This window comes from Dermochelys coriacea, chromosome 10 (genome assembly GCF_009764565.3).
Source record: "Dermochelys coriacea isolate rDerCor1 chromosome 10, rDerCor1.pri.v4, whole genome shotgun sequence".
NCBI lineage: Eukaryota > Metazoa > Chordata > Testudines > Dermochelyidae > Dermochelys > Dermochelys coriacea.
In genome coordinates this window covers 85,990,767-86,011,977 of record NC_050077.1, presented here as the reverse complement: position 1 = coordinate 86,011,977, position 21,211 = coordinate 85,990,767, and the positions used below count along the sequence as shown (strand labels likewise).

The following is a 21,211-nucleotide window of genomic DNA, read 5'->3' as shown; positions in this document are numbered from 1 at the left end:
TGGAAAAAAATGCACCAAATGCATCCGATGAAGTGAGCTGTAGCTCACAAAAGCTTATGCTCCAATAAATTTGTTAGTCTCTAAGGTGCCACAAGTACTCCTTTTCTTTTTGCAAAGTCCTTTTTGGGAGTGATTGCCATCCTTCCCTCAGAGGGGAAGTTCTACCTTAAGCACCCCTGGATGGAACAGCCATATCCCTGGCAAGAGACTCTGCAGCAGCATCTGCCCTCTGTCAGTAACAAAGCCCTTTGGTTTTTCAGTGTTAAAGAGCCTGAGACGCTCTTGTTAATGTGTTTGCTCTTACCAGGCTTGTTCCATCATCCCTAGTCACTTCCTCCTCAGAGGGGTGCACGGGTGTCGGAGCCTTAAGGGAGGATTTTGTGGGAAGAAATTTACTCTGAGGCTCATTCTCAGGAGCCCACTCAGGCTGGACTGGAATAATGGAAACAACCTGGCTGCACATAGCTTGAAATTTTTCAGGGGGAAATTTGCTGCATTTCCCCCACTCCCTGTTCAGATTCAAAGTCAGACAGCTCACCTTTCTCAGTGGAGGAGGGGGAGGAAGAGGAGTTCAGACCTTGTATCTCATGGATTTTTGTGTTTTTTCTTCCTTTTTTCTCCTTTTCTGATTTAACTTTTTTTAAGCGCACTTTGGGAGCACAGAAGCTCTGCTGTGGCTTTGGTGTGGCCTTTTATGGCTTGTCTTCCTTAGGGCCTGGAGCCCTCTGCAGAGGTCTGGCTCTGAATCCACTCCATTTGTGGGGAGAGGGGACATGTCAGAATCCTTCTGCTTGACTTGGGAGGGAGGGAGTCTGATTAGAAGCCCTGCTTCCTTCCTCAAGGCGCTGAAGACTCACTGAAGGGGGAGGAGAGTTGTGGCCCCACAAACCTCCGCTCTTTGTTCTGCAGGGGTCCCCTTGGACTTACCATGAGTCAAGTAATCAGGGTCCTACTTGCTTTTAGAGCCTTTCCTGCTCTGCACTGGGGTTCCTGGTCTATTTCCCCCCCAAATGATGTTGCGGCTGCCTTGGTGGGTGGAAGCTCCACCTGCCTGTCTGACTCCTAGCTCCAGGACCTAACAGACTGAGAGACGGAAAACTGGGCACCAGTCACCATCTACTAAGCCTGGGAAGGCTGCCTCACAAATAGAGCATTGCTTGAATTAAACCTTGTGCTTTCTGGACTGCTCTGCCATAGCTGCAAGGGACAGAGGAGCCTGCAGGGAGATGCTGCAGAAGAGGCTCAGGGAGGGTTAAACCCCTATGGGATTAACTGAGCCAGGAAGGTGAGGGAATGTTGCACTCAAAAGCTGGGCAGAATCAGCTCCAATTGCAAAGGAAGCGCAAAAGCAACAGAAGCCATCGGTGTCTGTGGAGGAGGCAGCAGAGAATCCGGCAAGTAGTGAGAGCAGCGGGGGCACAGCCAGGGAGCGCAGACTCAAAACACTGAGCCACCTCTATGAGGGTGCAGTGAGAGGAGAACAGCCCCAGACTCCAGAACTATGGGAGATGCCTGGCTACATGTACATGTACTCAATGCTTTTTTTGCCTCTGTTTTCACTAACAAGGTCAGCTCCCAGACTGCTGTGCTGGGCAACACAAAATGGGGAAGAGATGGCCAGCCCTCTGTAGAGATAGAGGTGGTTAGGGACTATTTAGAAAAGCTGGACGTGCACAAGTCCATGGGGCCGGACGAATTGCATCCGAGAGTGCTGAAGGAATTGGCGGCTGTGATTGCAGAGCCCTTGGCCATTATCTTTGAAAACTCGTGGCGAACGGGGGAAGTCCCGGATGACTGGAAAAAGGCTAATGTAGTGCCCATCTTTAAAAAAGGGAAGAAGGAGGATCCTGGGAACTACAGGCCGGTCAGCCTCACCTCAGTCCCTGGAAAAATCATGGAGCAGGTCCTCAAAGAATCAATCCTGAAGCACTTAGAGGAGAGGAAAGTGATCAGGAACAGTCAGCATGGATTCACCAAGGGAAGGTCATGCCTGACTAATCTAATCGCCTTTTATGATGAGATTACTGGTTCTGTGGATGAAGGGAAAGCAGTGGATGTATTGTTTCTTGACTTTAGCAAAGCTTTTGACACGGTCTCCCACAGCATTCTTGTCAGCAAGTTAAGGAAGTATGGGCTGGATGAATGCACTATAAGGTGGGTAGAAAGCTGGCTAGATTGTCGGGCTCAACGGGTAGTGATCAATGGCTCCATGTCTAGTTGGCAGCCGGTGTCAAGTGGAGTGCCCCAGGGGTCGGTCCTGGGGCCCGTTTTGTTCAATATCTTCATAAATGATCTGGAGGATGGTGTGGATTGCACTCTCAGCAAATTTGCGGATGATACTAAACTGGGAGGAGTGGTAGATACGCTGGAGGGGAGGGATAGGATACAGAAGGACCTAGACAAATTGGAGGATTGGGCCAAAAGAAATCTAATGAGGTTCAATAAGGATAAGTGCAGGGTCCTGCACTTAGGATGGAAGAATCCAATGCACCGCTACAGACTAGGGACCGAATGGCTCGGCAGCAGTTCTGCGGAAAAGGACCTAGGGGTGACAGTGGACGAGAAGCTGGATATGAGTCAGCAGTGTGCCCTTGTTGCCAAGAAGGCCAATGGCATTTTGGGATGTATAAGTAGGGGCATAGCGAGCAGATCAAGGGACGTGATCGTTCCCCTCTATTCGACACTGGTGAGGCCTCATCTGGAGTACTGTGTCCAGTTTTGGGCCCCACACTACAGGAAGGATGTGGATAAATTGGAAAGAGTACAACGAAGGGCAACAAAAATGATTAGGGGTCTAGAGCACATGACTTATGAGGAGAGGCTGAGGGAGCTGGGATTGTTTAGTCTGCAGAAGAGAAGAATGAGGGGGGATTTGATAGCTGCTTTCAACTACCTGAAAGGGGGTTTCAAAGAGGATGGCTCTAGACTGTTCTCAATGGTAGCAGATGACAGAACGAGGAGTAATGGTCTCAAGTTGCAATGGGGGAGGTTTAGATTGGATATTAGGAAAAACTTTTTCACTAAGAGGGTGGTGAAACACTGGAATGCGTTACCTAGGGAGGTGGTAGAATCTCCTCTTAGAGGTTTTTAAGGTCAGGCTTGACAAAGCCCTGGCTGGGATGATTTAACTGGGACTTGGTCCTGCTTTGAGCAGGGGGTTGGACTAGATGACCTTCTGGGGTCCCTTCCAACCCTGATATTCTATGATTCTATGATTCTACAGAATGTTCTGGTCTATTTCAGAGTGCAATATCTCATGAAAGAGGTCACAGCCATGCTGGACTGCAAAGCACTGAAGGATTTTAGGTGATCAATACCTGATTAGACAGGAGAGAATCTTGTTAACTAAGTCTAGGCTCTAGGATGCATGTTACAATTTTATTTTATATGTAAAGCATGTTTCCAATACTTCTACTTGCCGCCACTTGAATCTCTGTCCTTTATTTAGCTATGTTTACAGTGAAATCAAGTATAAGTGCTATGTGATCAATGGAGTGGTGATCTGAGGTGCAACTGATAAGCTGGGGTGTACTCTTTCTTTGGAAGCAGTGGGTCTGTGAATGCTGTCAGTGTCCATCGGATGGGGCAGGACACTTGGGGAGATGCTCAGAGGGCTTGAGAGTTGGAGAGTGCACAGGAAGTGTCATAACTAGGGCTGTTGATTAATCGCAGTTTACTTCGCGATTAAAAAAAATTATCGCGATTAATCGCACTGTTAATAAATTTTCAATTGGTATTCTATTGTTTAAATATTTTTGGATGTTTTTCTCTATTTTCAAATATATTGATTTATATTACAAACACAGAATACAAAAAGAAAAGGAGTACTTGTGGCACCTTAGAGACTAACAAATTTATTAGAGCATAAGCTTTCGTGAGCTACAGCTCACTTCATCGGATGCATGCATCGAATGCATCCGATGAAGTGAGCTGTAGCTCACGAAAGCTTATGCTCTAATAAATTTGTTAGTCTCTAAGGTGCCACAAGTACTCCTTTTCTTTTTGCGAATACAGACTAACACGGCTGCTACTCTGAAACCTGACAGAATACAAAGTGCTCAGTGCTCACTTTACATTATTATTTTTTATTACAAATATTTGCACTGTAAAAATGATAAAAAAAATAGTATTTTTCCATTCACCTCATACAAGTACCATAGTGCAATCTCTTTATTGTGAAAGCGTAACTTACAAATGTAGATTTTTTTTTTGTTACATAACTGCACTCAAAAACAAAACAATGTAAAACTTTAGAGTCTACAAGTCCATGCAATCCTACTTCTTGTTCAATCAATCGCTGAGACAAACAAGTTTGTTTACATTTATGGGAGATATTGTTGACTGCTTCTTATTTACAATGTCACCTGAAAGCGAGAACAGGCATTCGCAAAGCACTTTTGTAGCCTGTGTAGCAAGGTATTTACGTGCCAGATATGCTAAACATTCATATGCCACTTCATGCTTTGGCCACCATTCCAGAGGACATGCTTCCATGCTGATGCTCATTAAAAAAAATGGATTAAATAAATTTGTGACTGAACTCCTTGGGGGAGAACTATATGTCTGTTTTACCCACATATTTCATGCTATAGCAGTCTCGGATGATGACCCAACACATGTTCATTTTAAGAACACTTTCACAGCAGATTTGACAAAACGCAAAGAAGATACTAATGTGAGATTTCTAAGGATAATACAGCATTCAACTGAAGGTTTAAGAATCTGAAGTGCCTTCCAAAATCCGAGAGGGATGAGGTGTGGAGCATGCTTTCAGATGTCTTAAAAGAGCAACACTCAGATGCGGAAACTACAGAATCTGAACCACCAAAAAAGAAAAATCAACCTTCTGCTGGTGGCATCTGACTCAGATGATGAAAATGAACATGCATCAGTCTGCTCTGCTTTGGATCGTTATCGAGCAGAACCCATCATCAGCATGGACGCATGTCCTCTGAAATGGTGGTTTAAGCATGAAAGGACATATGAATCTTTAGCACATCTGGCACATAAATATCTTGCAATGCCGACTACAACAGTGCCATAAGAATGCCTGTTCTCACCTTCAGGTGACGTGAACAAGAAACAGGCAGCATTATCTCCGGTAAATGTAAACAATTTTGTTTGTCTGAGCAATTGGCTGAACAAGAAGTAGGACTAAGTGGACTTGTTGGCTCTAAAGTTTTATATTGTTTTATTTTTGAATGCAGTTATTTTTTGTACACAAGTCTACATTTCTAAATTCAACTTTCATGATAAAGAGATTGCACTATAGTACCTGTATTAGGTGAATTTTGAAAAATACTATTTATTTTGTTTTTTTACAGTGCAAATATTTGAAATAAAAAAATATAGTGAGCACTGTACACTTTGTATTCTGTGTTGTAATTGAAATCAATATATTTGAAAATGTAGAAAACATCCAAAAATATTTAAATAAATGATATTCTATTATTGTTTAACAGTGCAAATAATCACGCAATTAATTTTTTTAATTGCTTGTCAGCCCTAGTCATAACTATACTGCACTTAAACTACTTTATACTAAAAACTAAACTGTAAACTAACAAGGGACTGGAGTGGTTCAACTCCATCTGGCACAGCAGCTGTTCCCTTACATAGCCATTCTGAGAGGAAGAGTTTAAGGGGGCATGTGTGCTCTAATGAGCATTGCTTAGAGAAGGTTCTACCATTAGGTGCCAACAGGTGATGCAGTACCCGTAAGTGGGAATATGCAATGCCACTTGAAGAATGCTGATTTTTCATCAGCATCTCCTGAAGTAGCTAGGCTGCTAAGCTCAGAGAAAATAAAAACCTGATGGCACCTGAAACCTCGAAAACCCACTTCTTATGCTAGGTTGGCAGGACCAGACTCCAGGATCCAGATTGCAAGGGTTCACACCTGCCTGCCCCTGCCCGGGATAGGTCAGTAGATGTGTCAGAGGAGGGAGGAGTCTGTCTCCCTGGAAGGGTTTTTTTTTAGATCTGGAAGTCCAGAGAATGCCACAAGAACAGGGGAGCATGGCAGCTGTGCAATCTGCCAGGATGAGAACCCCACCTGCTCACCTCCATGGCCTCCCTCAGCCTCACCTTTTTGGCACACAGAGCCTTCCGGCTTTGTCCAGTGGTCTGGGATTTATGACAATCAAGAGCTGTAGGTAGAGCAGGGGCACTAAGCCTTAGCCCTGCTTGCCTCAGTCTTTGACTCCATACTGAGTTGCTAGAGAGTACAGAAGGAAGAAAGCCCCAGTTTCATGACAACAAAGCCAATAAAATAAAGCCAGTACCTAGCCCACAGGAGAGAGGTCTATTTGCTCAAAATCTGGTGTGATGAGGAGAATTCCGCGTTAGATATGACCAGGAGCAGAACAAAGGCATGAACCTTGGAGGTGTAACTTTTGGGAAGAAGGTCCTAGCCCTGCCTTCCTGCTATGAGCTCCAAGGAGCATGAGGGAGAGGAGACTCCCACCCCCAGCAAGGACAGAAATGCCGGACGTACTTTTGACCACCGCGTACCAGGGAAAAGACTCAAACAAAGGACCTAGAGGTGAGATGAACCTTATTTTCAAAAGCAATCAGTGTCACTGTGAGAAGTGCTGCCCCTCACTTCTCTGTACAACAAAATGGAGGGAGCGTCCTGGCCTCAGCCACCCTTAGAAGGGGTGGGTGAAGGAGGTGCAGTGAAAGCACTGGATGGAGACTCAAGAGTTTTGCATTCCTGTTCCTAGTTCTGTCACTGGCTTGCTCTGTAACCCGATGTGAATCCCGTCCCCTCTCTGGGGCCCCAAGGGGGTTAATACCACCCATCTGCCCCAAAGAGGTTGTGAAGCTCAGCTGTGGCTGTGATGAGTGACAAAGAAAAGTCTACAACTAAAATAGTAAAGAAGAGAACACCGTGGCCTCCTGGATCAAAAGGCACTGCTAGTTGTGAGGGAGAATCAGACACATTAGAGACGGAAACATCTCTTAGGTGCCATCCAGTCCATCCCTACACTCGGGACAGTGCAGGAGTGGCCTCGACAGTATCCTTGGGGAGACTCTGTCCACTAGAGTTGTTAATGTGTCAATGATGGAGCTTCCACCCCTTCTCTTGCAGGACTGTTTGGTAGATGGATATCTTTCTCCTTCAGGAAGATTTTCCCAATACAGTAGACAGGCTACATGTTTTCTTTGTACTCAATTATATCCCATTTCTCCCAGGTCTATCCCTGGAACTCCCCTAAGCAATTCTTCTCCCGCCTGCAAATCCTGCAAGCCCATTATCTTGGCATCCCACCGCAACCACCATTTAGCCCAGTTACCACAAATCAATCCCTCCATAAGAGAAAGGAAACACTCACACCATGGCGGTTTGTCAGAGCGCTGGCGCAATGGCAGAGATGAGGATGAGAGGATTCTCTGAGGCATGAAGGGGTCACCAGGTGTCTGGCTTCCAATCATGGAATCAAACAGAGCTTGAAGAGACAGAACATCCATATGAGGCCACACAAATTCCATCAACCACATGGATTAACACCCCAGAGTGGAAAATACCAGGCTGCTGCTCCAGTCACAACAGAATCTAGGCCCTCTGCAGATCTACAAGCAACCTGTAGTGCCCACCCCCACATGCAGTTAGAAGCTACTTTTGTTTGATTGCCTCTTATATCTCACTTAACCATGCAAGGCCACCCATGACACACCTCACTGGACCAGCAGGCTCTGGAGCAGTTACTGTAACTGGCATTTGTTACTAGCCTTAACCATTTCAATCTGCCCCTCCATTCTACAAGGAGGACAGAGGATAAGCAGGACTTCGCAGTGTCCTGGCCAGCCCCATTGCCTACCAGTGGATCTTCCACTGCTCCTGTTGTCGTCCTCCTTTTCGCAAGGTCTCAGGGATTGCCAGGCCCTCCCCCACCAGTACCTGTGGATGCTCGAGCGTGCGAGTTGCTGTAACTCCTGCACACAGACGTCAGAAACTCATTGACCTGTCGCAAAGAGAGGGAGTTGTGCAGGGTCTCCAGTGGGTAAATGGTGGGAACCATGGAGCAGCCTTCAAAACCTGCAAGAAACCCAGGCAGAAAATAAATACAGCAGACAGTGATTTGGTCACATGCAGGATCATTCACCATTGAGTGGGGAGAGGAAAGCAGTCTCCCAAACCAGACAAGGTGGGTCCACTATGAACCCCAGACCCAAATTCACCTCATCTAGGCCAGGAAAACCGTCACTAAGCAAAAACAAGCCTAAGAGCACGAGCACAGGCATGCACAGCCAGAGGGGGGAGCACACATCACCTCTCTGCTGCCCAGTTTGTGGCCCTTTTACTAAATTACTGGCGTTTGTTTGGTTGTTGTGGAAGAATTCATCATGTGCCCAACAGCTCATAGCAGCCCCTCTGGAGAAAGTCAGCAAAACCTTAATGGGAAAATGGCTCCCATTTCTGGTGCCTTAAGTTTGTGACGAGACTTTTTCTCTGTCCTAAAATGTGCCCCGCCCCCATATCACCATTTAACTAAAGAAACATGAACTACAAACTGAAGGCAAGCAGTAGCAGCAGCTGCCCATTCCCACAAAGACCTGCCGGTGCCCCCTCTTGCCCACATGGGCCTGGCAGGGTTTCCCCACAAACAAAAGGAGGCTGCACTAGAGCCCAGTTCCTCCCTGGCACCTCTCACAAACTTCTACGCACTCAATTCCAGTAGCCACCAAATCCAATGCTACCAGGGCCATGCATTTCACAAGACACTCACTCACTGGACTGCCCTTGCTCAGATCTCACATCCAGCAGGGATGCAGGAGTCCTCATGAGACATTTCTGACCCCAGAGCCACTATAGCACTATGGCAGAGGGCAGCAATGCTGTCTCTCTTCTCGACCCTCCTTCGTCCCCCTCTATGGGCTCTGAGCCAGCGCAGAACTGCTAGCGGCAGGAAGGAGGCTGACGGGAAGAGACCAAGGCAGAATGGGGGAAGATGTTCCAGGCACTCCTGCCTCCATGTTCCCTTCACCTGCTTTCTAGGCTGTCCCAGGTTCCCATCCCCCACTTCAATGCTGCCCATTCACCCCGGCTCCTCCAAGCTGCCTTGGAAAGTTCCTGTCTCCCCCAACACCTGCCCCCTCTGATCCTGAGAGGGACTCAGTAATTTGTCCTCACTGATGAAAAATGTCATGCATAGAGCGGCTAAAAACCCTGAAAGCAGTGGAAAGCCATGTATCTACTGAGAGACTTCAGGGAGTCTTAAACGGAGGCTGCTTGGTGTAGTTACAATTCCAACAGCTCTGTGCTGCAATGGCCCATCCATGTTTTGGTGTGGTCAGGTCATGTAACCCATCTCTGCAAGGCACCAGCTAAGTAGAACCAGTATTTGCGCATGCAGAATCATCTTGCAGGCTGACAGTAGCACATCACATGGAGATGCCACAGCCTAGTGCACTCTCACCCTGCAACCTTTCAAGAAGACAGAGCAGCAGAGCTGCACTCTACAACCCTGCTGCAGGTGCACACCCAGCCACAGCGACTAACAGTGCCCAAAGGCTTCCCAGACATCTCCCAAAATAGAGAGGAGAGGTTTCCCCATGCCAAGGAGCTTACAAACAAAATTTAGACAAGACGTGAGAGGGGTAACACAATAGCCACAAGAGGAGAGGATACCTCACATTACACTGCTTCCAAGCAAGGTCTAGTGGAATGAGCAAGGGCTTTTCATGGGACGGTCGAGGAAGCAGACGTCTCCATTTGATAGTTTTTCATAGGCATCATGGCAGAAGTGGATTGTGAAAAGGGATTGAATGGGGAGGGCACGCCTTCCAGGCCAGCTCAGGGAGGGTATTCCATGCATAGCAGCAGCAGATGAAAAGAGGGGGCAGGGGCAGCAGTTCTTATAGATCCCAAGGCCAGAAGGGACCATTGTGACCATCTAGCCTGACCTCCTGCATAGCACATGTCGGAGAACTGCCCCCAAACAATCTCTAGATCACAGCTTTTAGAAAACCATGCAGTCTTGATTTAAAAATTGTCAGGAATGGAGAGTCCACCACAACCCTTGGGAAACTGTTCCAGTGATTAATTACTCTCACATTTAAATAAATAAATAAATAAATAAAATAAATAAATAAATAAAAATCACACCTTATCTCCAGCCTGAATTTGTCTAGCTTCCACTTCCAGCCACTGGCTCTCGTTATACCTGTCTCTGCTAGACTCAAGAGCCCACTACTTAATATCTGACCCCATGTACTTATAGATGGTGATCAAGTCACCCTTTAACTTATCTTAGCCTTCCTTGTCTCCTGTAATTATCTAGTTAGCTTAACAAAGAGAAGATTATTTGTGGCCTTTACATGACCACAATAGTATGAGGTCCTAGCTTCCACATACACTGTCCCCAGCCAATGGCTTTCATTGCAGACTGCAGGGAAAGGGGTCCTTATGGTCTATGTCCACTCTGACCCCACAGCTGAAACTACCAAGAGGGAAATTCAATGCCAGGGAGATCGCACCATGATTTCAACAATTTCCATCCCACCATCAACCTCAGCCTGGACCAGTCCACACAAGAGATCCACTTCCTGGACACGTTTCAGAGTAGCAGCCGTGTTAGTCTGTATTCGCAAAAAGAAAAGGAGTACTTGTGGCACCTTAGAGACTAACAAATTTATTAGAGCATAAGCTTTCGTGAGCTACAGCTGCAGTGAAGTGAGCTGTAGCTCACGAAAGCTTATGCTCTAATAAATTTGTTAGTCTCTAAGGTGCCACAAGTACTCCTTTTCTTTTTTCCTGGACACTATGCTGCTAATAAGCAATGGTCAAATAAACACCACCCTATGCCGGAAACCTACTGACCGCTATGCCGACCTACATGCCTCCAGCTTTCATCCAGACCACACCGCACGATCCATTTTCTACAGCCAAGCTCTACGATACAACTGCATTTTCTCCAACCCCTCAGACAGAGACAAACATCTACAAGATCTCTAGCAAGCGTTCTTACAACTACAATACCCACCTGCTGAAGTGAAGAAACAGATTGACAGAGCCAGAAGAGTACCCAGAAGTCACCTACTACAGGACAGGCCCAACAAAGAAAATAACAGAACGCCACTAGCCATCACCTTCAGCCCCCAACTAAAACCTCTCCAACGCATCATCAAGGATCTACAACCTATCCTGAAGGACGACCCATCACTCTCACAGATCTTGGGAGACAGGCCAGTCCTTGCTTACAGACAGCCCCCCAACCTGAAGCAGATACTCACCAGCAACCATACACCACACAACAAAAACACTAACCCAGGAACCTATCCTTGCAACAAAGCCCTTTGCCAACTGTGTCCACATATCTATTCAGGGGACACCATCATAGGGCCTAATCACATCAGCCACACTATCAGAGGCTCGTTCACCTGCACATCTACCAATGTAATACATGCCATCATGTGCCAGCAATGTCCCTCTGCCATGTACATTGGTCAAACTGGACAGTCTCTACATAAAAGAATAAATGGACACAAATCAGACATCAAGAATTATAACATTCAAAAACCAGTCGGAGAACACTTCAATCTGAATGGTCACTCGATTACAGACCTAAAAGTGGCAATTCTTCAACAAAAAAACCTTCAAAAACAGATTCCAACGAGAGACTGCTGAATTGGAATTAATTTGCTAACTGGATACAATTAACTTAGGCTTGAATAAAGAGACTGGGAGTGGATGTTTCATTACACAAAGTAAATCTATTTCCCCATGTTTATTCCCCTCCCCCCACTGTTCCTCACACATTCTTGTCAACTGCTGGAAATGGCCCACCTTGATTATCACTACAAAAGGTTTTTTCTCCCCCGCTCTCCTGCTGGTAATAGCTCACCTTACCTGATCACTCGTTACATTGTGTATGGTAACACCCATTGTTTCATGTTCTCTGTGTATATAAGTCTCCCCACTGTATTTTCCACAGCATGCATCCAATGAAGTGAGCTGTAGCTCATGAAAGCTTATGCTCAAATAAATTTGTTAGTTTCTAAGGTGCCACAAATACTCCTTTTATTTTTGCTTATGTCGCTTATCTATCTTGGCTCCTCTATGGTGCCTAAGTATTACTAAAGATTTTTATTATTATTTTCAGGCAGGAGCGTCTAGAGCCCCAATCAAGAATCAGGGCCCCACAGTGCTAACCTCTTTACAGATACACACGTAACAAAGAGGGCCCTGCCCCTGAGCTACAATCTAAGTCAGAGGTGGGCAAACTATAGCCTGTGGGGTTATCTGGCCCGCGGGACTGTCCTGCCCAGCCCCGAACTCCTGGCCGGGGAGGGTAGCCCCCGGCCCCTTCCCCACTTTTACCCCTCCTCCGCAGCCACGCCGTCGGGCTGGTGGCACTCTGAGCAGTGGGGCTGCATGCTCATGTAGGGCAGCGCGTCTGGCTCCAGCCGGGCGGCGCAGCTCCAGACGTGCTGCTCTGAGCGGCATGGTAAGGCGTCTGGGGCCAGGAGGTTGGATATGGGGCAGGGGTCCCGGGGGGCAGTCAGGGAGCAGGGGGCGGTTGGATAGTAGAGGTTTGGGGAGGCAGGAGACGGGGAAATTGGATAGGGGGTGGGGATGTGGATGGGGTCGGTGCAGTCAGGGGATAGGGTCCCGGGGGGTGGTTAGGGGACAAGGAGCAGGGGGGGTTGGATGGGTGGGGGCCAGGCTGTTTCGGGGGCACAGCCTTACCTACCCGGTTCTCCATACAATTTTGCACCCTGATGTGGCCCTCGGGCCAAAAAGTTTGCCCACACCTGATTTAAGTCATAAGTGAGAGACAACAGATGCGGGAGGACAGTGACCATGAGAGGGTACTTGTCAGCTTCACACTGCTGTCTAGCCATTGTTGAGGTTTTTGTAGGCATTGTGGAGAGGAGAGTTTTAAGGCAGGATTTGGGTGGTAGTTTTGTGATACTTGTGCACTAAAAACCCAACTGCACACAGAGAGACCACCAAGCAACCAGAGGTACACTTTTCATTCACTGCTAATTCAGGCTGGTTTGGCACCAAGCGACATCACACTGAAGGATGGGTGGACAATGCCCCAAAGCCAACCCCAGCCAAGGAGCGGCACGGATGCTGCATATGTCTGCTAAAACTCTTAATGAAGTTTTCATTATAGTAGCTGGTGTGAATCCCAAACCCAGTTAATCCTCACTAGACAAAAAAAAGATGGTGTGGATACAGCTCCCAAATTTTTGTGCAGTGACGGGAAAAGAGAACTCCAGCTGCTGCTGAAATTTTATTATTTGTTTAAATATACAATAAATATTAAGAGAAAACCATGTAAAAAGATAGAGGATTATGTAAAACAATAAGCAACATGGGTTTGTAAACAACAGATCTAGGGACAATCTCAATAGACCTCAGATGTTGAGCAGACTCAGTTCTGATTAAACTATTTCGATACAGAACTCCAAGAAAAGTGCATGTACTGCAGAGAGTGGGGGAGGTGACTCAGTACAGAGCACTCTTCCATTTCAGTCGGTACTGCACCTATGTCCCAGAGCAGTGGCAGAGAGCACAGTGCTACTAAATGAGAAACAAATTTGAGATGCTCACTGCTCAGCCCCAGCCATATTACAACCGAGTAATTATATCCTAGCTAGGACTATACCCCCTGAAGTTTCACATGGATACTGTATTCTTCCATTTTGCTCACACATTGTTGTGTACATTGCTGAGCACCATTAAGCCACAGGCAGGCTGGACTGTCACACTGCATGCCAGAATTAGCTGCATTTCACTGGTGGATGAAATGACTGACGTATTAAGGAGTCACAGGAGCAGGAAAGGAAGGGACAGAAAAGTTAAGTAACCCCTCCAAGGGCCTTTAAGCATTCCCACTCTGGGGAGATTCATGAGCTGTCCAGACCAGGTGGAAGGTGGGCTGAGGAATTCTCAATTAAATAAAGATTGTAGCACCACTCTCTCCAGCCCAAAATCAGAGTGGGCAAATAGTACTTGGTGAATATGTGGAGTGAACTCCAAGTAATTGCTCTACAATTCTCAGCAATACAGAAATGCCTGAAACAGGCCACAGAGAGAGCAGTAGCCCTGATCGAGCAGTTCTACACCCTGCTGGAATAAGATTTTTGAAACATCTGGTTGCATATGGCATCCCATTGCTCTTTACACACAAGCTTTAACCAGACATCTCCATCTATCCAAATGCTACATCCCTTCCAAAAAAGAACCTTAAACATATAAAATGTCCCCTAAGCAGAATTTATCCTGAAAAGGAAGAAAGCTAGAGATTCCATGAAGTCCAAAAAGGCCTTCACTGTTGTTCTTATTAACTGTACATGGAGGGGGCACTGATTCTACAATGATGGGCAGCAGGGGCTCACCTCCTCCCCACACCTCCCCAGACCACATGTAAAGATGATGCGGTAACTGTCTGTGGTAATCTGACAGCAAAGCTGGTGAGCCTTCTCCAGGGTGGTAGTAGACTGAGATAAATGCAGAGAGCACTGTAGCCCAGGTGTTCTTCAGTTTCTCTCACACCTTATTCATTTTGACACTAAAGTGCCCATGTCCTTTAAATAGTAAGCCCTCAGTCTTCAACTCAGCCATGGATGATAAAGCCTGAGAAGTACAGCCGAGCACAGCTGAGGCTCAAAACACATCAGAGTCTCGTAATGGATGGTGTTTTCCTTAAAGTCGCATCTTGTATGATCGAGACTGCAGAAGAATTCCAGCTTTAAAAAACTTTTTTAAAAATAGTTTCTAGCTTTCAGAGCTGCAAAGAAAGGCTGGAAAACTTGATGCAAGTGCCCTGGAAACACTCAAACAAGAGAACAAAATTAAGAAGTTAGAAGGTATAGCACCCAAAATCTGTATCTCCAGGTTTCAAAGAAGGCAAGGAATTCTGTATGTGTAGCCGTAAGAGAGGGCCTTGTATCAACTTCATCCATCCAGAAGTACTAAAGATTGAACTTCCCTGAGGGGTAGCAGTGTTGTGTTCCCAGTGCCACGGTTCTTCGGTAATACTGATAGAGATGATTTTCCAGAAGGTGTGAGGTGCCAAGGCATCATCCCATTGCACCAATTTAACTAAACCGGCTTCTGAAATATAAATCAATCAGTCTGAGTGGCTGATTGAGTGAGTGACTGAGTGAGCTTCACTCGGTTTGTGGCCAGGCCTGGAAACATGCAAAAGCCCTTGAAGAACAACAACAGCTTTCTGCATATTCTTCTGTGTAGTCTTTCCACAATGATTTAAGTTTGAAGTTAATTAGAGGACAGTTTGGAACGGTCTTTAAAAGAGTCGTATATTTTCACCTTTTGAACCTTGTTCTAACATTTGCTTTGACCACTGAAATCAGACACAACCTGCTGTAAAAATTTCAAACTTTTTTTTTTTATATTTGAATCTTTAATGAGAACTCACACAGATGAGGACTGTCATAACATTTGAGAGCAGAAGTTTTTAAGTCACTGAAAGGTTTCAGAGTAGCAGCCGCGTTAGTCTGTATTCACAAAAAGAAAAGGAGTACTTGTGGCACCTTAGAGACTAACAAAATTAGTCTCTAAGGTGCCACAAGTACTCCTTTTCTTTAAGTCACTGAAGGCATTATCCCTGTCACAACTTCCATAAGAAAATCTGTTCCATCTATGCCAATATTTTATTTTGTTAAAAAGTAAGTTTTTATTCAAGACTTGGATACATCAGTTTTTGGACTGCAATCTTCTGACTTCTCCTGTCAATTTTTTTCTTCTTGGCTCTAACTACAATGTTCTAATTAAGTGGGTTTTAAATCACTAGCTTTCTCTTTACAACTCAAAACTATAACACTGAACTATTTTAGTTTTTAATTTCTTTAGCATTAGACACATACCTCTCTTGTGCTTTAACAATAAACACGCTCCATGACCCCTCAAAACATCCAGCTACAATGGTTGGGATATCAGGGGACAAAGCTTGGGCTCTTGTTTGAGCTCTAGCAGACACAGGAAAGAGATCGATGAGATCTCCAGCAGGGACAGCTCTCTGCTCTGGCTTCAGAGCAGCCTGGTTTGTCCAATCCCTTCTTCCCTTGAAGCAATCTTGCCTCTTTTTAGTCTTTGTTGCTAGGAGACCAAGGATAATTCTAATCACATTGGTACAGCAATAGCCATCTCCTCATCTCTTGATGGATGACGAGGGCCATATTGAGAAAAACCAGATTGTTTTGCAGAAATCCCCCTCCTTCCGCATCTTCAGAACTTGGGGTCTGTTTCTTCACAGTGTGAAAAGCCAATCTTTTTGCACCTGTCCCCTTTCTCCTTCAATTCAGAAAGGAAAAGCAGATCGATGCAACACAACACACACGGTTCAGCAAACCACATGCACCAGCAGGTTTTATGGTGTAAGAATATCTGGCTGGCCAGCACCAGATGGATAATTTCATAGATACTAAGGTCAGAAGGGACCATTATGATCATCTAGTCTGACATCCTGCACAATGCAGGCCACAGAATCTCACCCACCCACTCCTGCGAAAAACCTCACCTATTTCTGAGCTATTGAAATCCTCAAATCTTGGTTTAAAGACTTCAAGGAGCAGAGAATCCTCCAGCAAGTGACCCGTGCCCCATGCTACAGAGGAAGGCACACAAAAGGATATCCCCTCCTACCCATTTTAAACCAGCCAAAGGCACTACCCCCAAGATTTCCACACTCCTGAAGATGAGAAACACCCAGAGGAACAGGAAGCTATCACACCATTTAGATCTGATGCTGAAATTCCCTGCCCACTCCCTTATAAGCAGGGACCAATTCCCATAAATGAAACAGATGCCATGCAATGCAGACACACAAGCAGCTCTCCAGTCCTACATTAATCCGGCCTCTCTGAAAAGCAGCACACCTCCCTCAAGCATCTCACTTTAACCTCTCCTTTGGAAATGCATGGACTTACCTTGTACAGTAACTGGAGTTCGAGATATCTGTTTCTCTGTGGGTGCTCTATGCTAGGATGTGTGCACACCTGTGCACTCTGGATCAGAGATTTTTTTTTTTTTTTGTCAGCAGTGTCCGTGGGTCCATGCCTATGCCCTAGACACCCTCATGCTCTAGTATGAGGGCATATAGGAGGAGCAAATTTGCTGCCACTCCAGTTCCTTTTCAATGACAAAAATTCACCAAGAGACTCCGAGGCAGATGGGTAATGGAGCACCAAATAGGGACCCACATCTTGAAGCACTCCAGTTACTGTACAAGGTAAGTAACCTCTCCTTCAAGCAGAGTCCCTAGGGGTACTCCTGAGCAGCACCTTCCACATGGAGAAGGGTGCTGAGGAGGTAGATTCAGTCAAGATCATACAACAGGGTCACCGAAAGCCGCATCAGCTATGGGAACAGTGACAAGAGCATAGTGCTGGGAGAAAATGCATATCAAAGACCAGGTGGCTGCTCTGCTGGGATAGGTATGTTTCTCAGCAGGGCAACAGAGATAGATTGAGCCCTGCTGGAGTGAGCCATAACTCTCAAAGGGGAGCAAACTGCTTAATCTTCGTTGAAGGTTAAGGTGCATCCTGCAACCCATTTGGACAGTGAGTGAAAATCCCCCATCCTTTCATGCATTCTGCAATTGAGATAAGAAGTCTCAGTGTAGCCCTATAGGACCCAGTCCTGTCTTGAAAAAGGCAAGATCTTTTCTTGCACCCCAGCATACAAAATCACCAGTAGGTGAATCTGTTGGTTGATGTGGAATTCTGAGGCTACGTTAGGAAGGAAGTGAGGGTGTGGACATAGTGTCACCCTGGCATAACTGAACACCACGCACAGCGGGTCAGCCATCAAGGCTTCATGCTCCCCTATTCTCCTGGCCAAGGTGATGGCTATAAGGAATGAGGTTTTAAGAGGATGGAAGAGGGAACAGTTTGCCATAGGTTCAAATGGGGATTTCCTCAATGCACTGAGGACTAGGTTGAGGTCCCATGGTGGAGTTGGTTCTTTAACTGGAGGGAATAGGTTGAAGAGGCCTTTGAGAAACCTCATCATGGTTGGGGGGTGAAAATTGAAAGTCCCTCAATGGGGGAGCGAAAGGCTGCAACAGCAGTTAGGTGAACTCTAATTGAACGCCGAGATAATCCTGTAGTTTTTAAATTGAAGAGGTAATCGAGAACGTGTGTTAGACGGGAGTCAAGAGGAAATAGAGACTGGTGACTGCACCAACTCTAGAAGCATTTCTATTTTTGCAGGCAAGTTTTTCTCATTGTAGGTTTTTTGCTGTGAAGCAGCACTGTTTGCACCTCTGGAGAGCAAAATAATTCTATACCAGAGAGCTATCTGGTAGCCACTCCTGGAGGTGAAATGCTGAGAGGTTCAGAGGGTGATAGAGCCCAACTCTTGGGTGAGAAGAGTCACTGTCAGGGGAAGGTGGAGATGCAGTCGGAGGTATTCAAACCAGCTCTCGGAACCATACCTCTCTCTCTCAGCTATGGCAGAGGTATGAAAATAACTACTAATTTTTCTTGTTTCAATTTGTTCAGACCCTTGAGCAATAGGGGAGTCAGAAGGATGAGCACACAGCACTGTGTGAGGCCAAGGAATAATTAGGGCATCTCCCATTGAGTTGTGGCTGTGCCCTTCCCTCAGGCAGAATTGCCTGCACTTTTCATTGGATAGAGCTGCAAGGAGCTTGGTCTGTGGATGGCCCCAGGTAAGAGAGATTTCTTGGAATACCTCATTGTTCAGTTCCCACTTGCATTCGATGCTGAAATGCCTACTGCGCTCAGTTGTCCTGGTAGATAAACCACCGATACACACCAGATTCACAATTTTATGGATTCGGTGCATAAGGATCAGGATCTTGCTTGATCTTGCTCCTCCTTGCCAACAAATATAATACATTAGTGCTGGACTACAGAGAAGCATGCTGATTGACAGGCCCCTGATGTGTAGAAGGAAGTGCTGGCGAACATAATGAACCACTCAGAGCTCTAATATATCAATATGGAGGATTGCCTTAAGGGGACCACTTGCCCTGGCTATGAAGGTTTTGAAAGCGTGCACCCCCTCCTATCAGAGGCATCTGTAGTGATGATTCTTGTGGAGAGGGCTGTAAAAACTGAACCCTTATGCACATGTTCTGCAGATCCTTCCACCAATTTAGAGAGACTAGCAGTCCCTCCAGGGTACGGGCACTGGCTTGTATAGGCGGTGTTTGTTGCAGGTGTAAATGGTTCTGAGCCAGGCCTGAAGACACCAGGAGCATAGTCTTGCCAAGGAGATCACAAATGTACAGGCTGCCATATGGCCCAGATGTTGCACATAAGCTTTTGCTGGCTCTGTTGTACTGTCAAGGCAAGGCTGGACATAGGGTCAGATCTGTCCCTGGGCAAGTATGTTCCGACAGTGGAGGAGTCCAGAGTAGCTCCCACAAAATCTATTCATGGGGTGGGTGTGAGTGAAGTGGAGGACCAGTGACTGGAACAGAGATAGGGCCTTGCTGGTTGCAGTCTGCTTCGAGAAATGACTGACCTTTCAGGAGCCAATCATCCACAAAGAAAAAAAGATTATTGCCATCTGATGAAGAAGGGCTGTGGTGGTCAGCACAACTTCGATAAGACCCTTGGAGGAGTGGAAAGGCCAAAAGGTAGGACATGACACTGCTAGTGGTCTCTGCCCACCCTAAAGCATAGGAAATGTCTGTGTGAAGGATGTATAGCTATATAGAAATAAGCATCTCTGAGACTGAGGGAGACAATCCAAAATCCGGACTCCAGAGAGGAATCATCACTACTAAGATTACCATTTTGAACTGCTGAGCATGGACAAAGGTGTTTAGTGTCCTTGGGTCCAGAACCAGTCTCCATCCCCCATTTTTCTTTGGGACCAGGAAGTACCTGAAATAAAATCCTTTCCTGACAAAGACCAGTGGGACGGGTTCAACTGCCTCCAGTGTTAGGAGGATTGTATCTCCTGCCTCAAGAGATTCCCATCAGAGGAGTCCCTGAAGAGGGAGGGAGTGTGGCTGGATGGAGTAACCTGTAGAAATCACTTGTAGAATCCATCTGTCTGAGGAGATGGGCTCCCAGAAAGGAAGGAAATGGGTCAGACGGTCCCCATAGGGGAGGAGGTGGAATACATGCAGTGTAAAATCTGGAGCAGGAGAGAGAGTTCATGACCCAAGACCACCAGGTCAAAATGGTTGTTTTGAAGATGTTGCCAATTGGGAGGTCACAACAGAGGACTGTCCTCTCAGAGAACGTGAGCTTCTTCCTTGGGGGTTCAGCAGTTCTTGTGGGCTGGCAGTGGACTGGGTTTGACCACTGAGCCACCTGCAACCTACTGTACTTTCTCTTTGCCATAGGTGTATAGATGCCCAGAGATTGTAGCATGTCCTAAAAGTCCTTAGAGTGAACGGACCCATCCACGGCATCACTGAACGACATGGGTCCCTCAAAGGGAAGGTCTGAGGGTATTTTGTACCTCCCAATACAGACCGGGGACTGCAGCCAAGAAGCTCTGCACATGATTATTGCTGTAGCCAGGGAATGAGCAGCTGTGTCTGTGGCTTCTAGTGAGGCTGTTATGAGGGCTTGAAGTTGTTCCCTCTGATCCTGTAGCAAGTGGTCAACAAAAGAATGAAAATTGGGAAGAATTCATGAAATTGTGTTGTGGTATCAGGGCGTGGTAACTGGCTGCTCTGAACTGCAGCATGGCTGAAGAGTAGCTTTTTCATACCCAGAAGGTCCAGCCTTCTTTGTTCTTTATCAGACAAAGTAGAATGGAACAGATGTTGTCTGTTCCATTTGCTGACTGCTGCCACAACCAGGGAGTTGAGTGTAGGATGGAAAAGAAATATTCTGATCCTTCGGGAGGGAAGTAGCACTTTTTGTCTGTCAGCTTTTATGTAGGCAGTATAGTAGCTGGGATTTGCCACACAGAACGTGCAGGGGCCAGTGGAGCAGTATTAATGGGAAAGGCAATTTTGCTCCAAGGAAATGTGTGAAGGATGTCCATCAAGGAGTGTTTGAGGTTCCTGTATCTCCTCCAATGGAATACATAGGGTCTACACTATATGCTTCACAAGATCCTGAAATTCTTGAAACTGTCAGCATAAGATGGTGAGGGAGGCACGAGCCTTGTCTGGGGAGCAGGAGGATGTATGGGAAGGCAAAGTTTCTTCTTCCATAGGTTGCTCTTGCTTCCCTCTAAGATCCTGCTGTGTGGAAGAACCCAAGGGTGCCAGTTGCTGCTCTTGATGTGCCCTCC

At 46.3% G+C, this 21,211-nt stretch overlaps 1 protein-coding gene across 22 annotated transcripts in view; it reads right to left on the bottom strand.

Moving 5' to 3' along the window:
* Positions 1-21,211, bottom strand: part of PPIP5K1 (diphosphoinositol pentakisphosphate kinase 1) — a 216,118-nt gene that overhangs the window by 76,039 nt on the left and 118,868 nt on the right. For all 22 annotated transcript variants that reach the window (XM_043494215.1, XM_043494218.1, XM_043494213.1 and 19 more), the window contains 2 exons: positions 7,904-8,041; positions 7,338-7,451 (listed from right to left, as the gene is read on the bottom strand). In XM_043494215.1, coding sequence (XP_043350150.1) covers positions 7,338-7,451; positions 7,904-8,041 — 252 coding nt within the window. The remainder of the gene's footprint in view (positions 1-7,337; positions 7,452-7,903; positions 8,042-21,211) is intronic.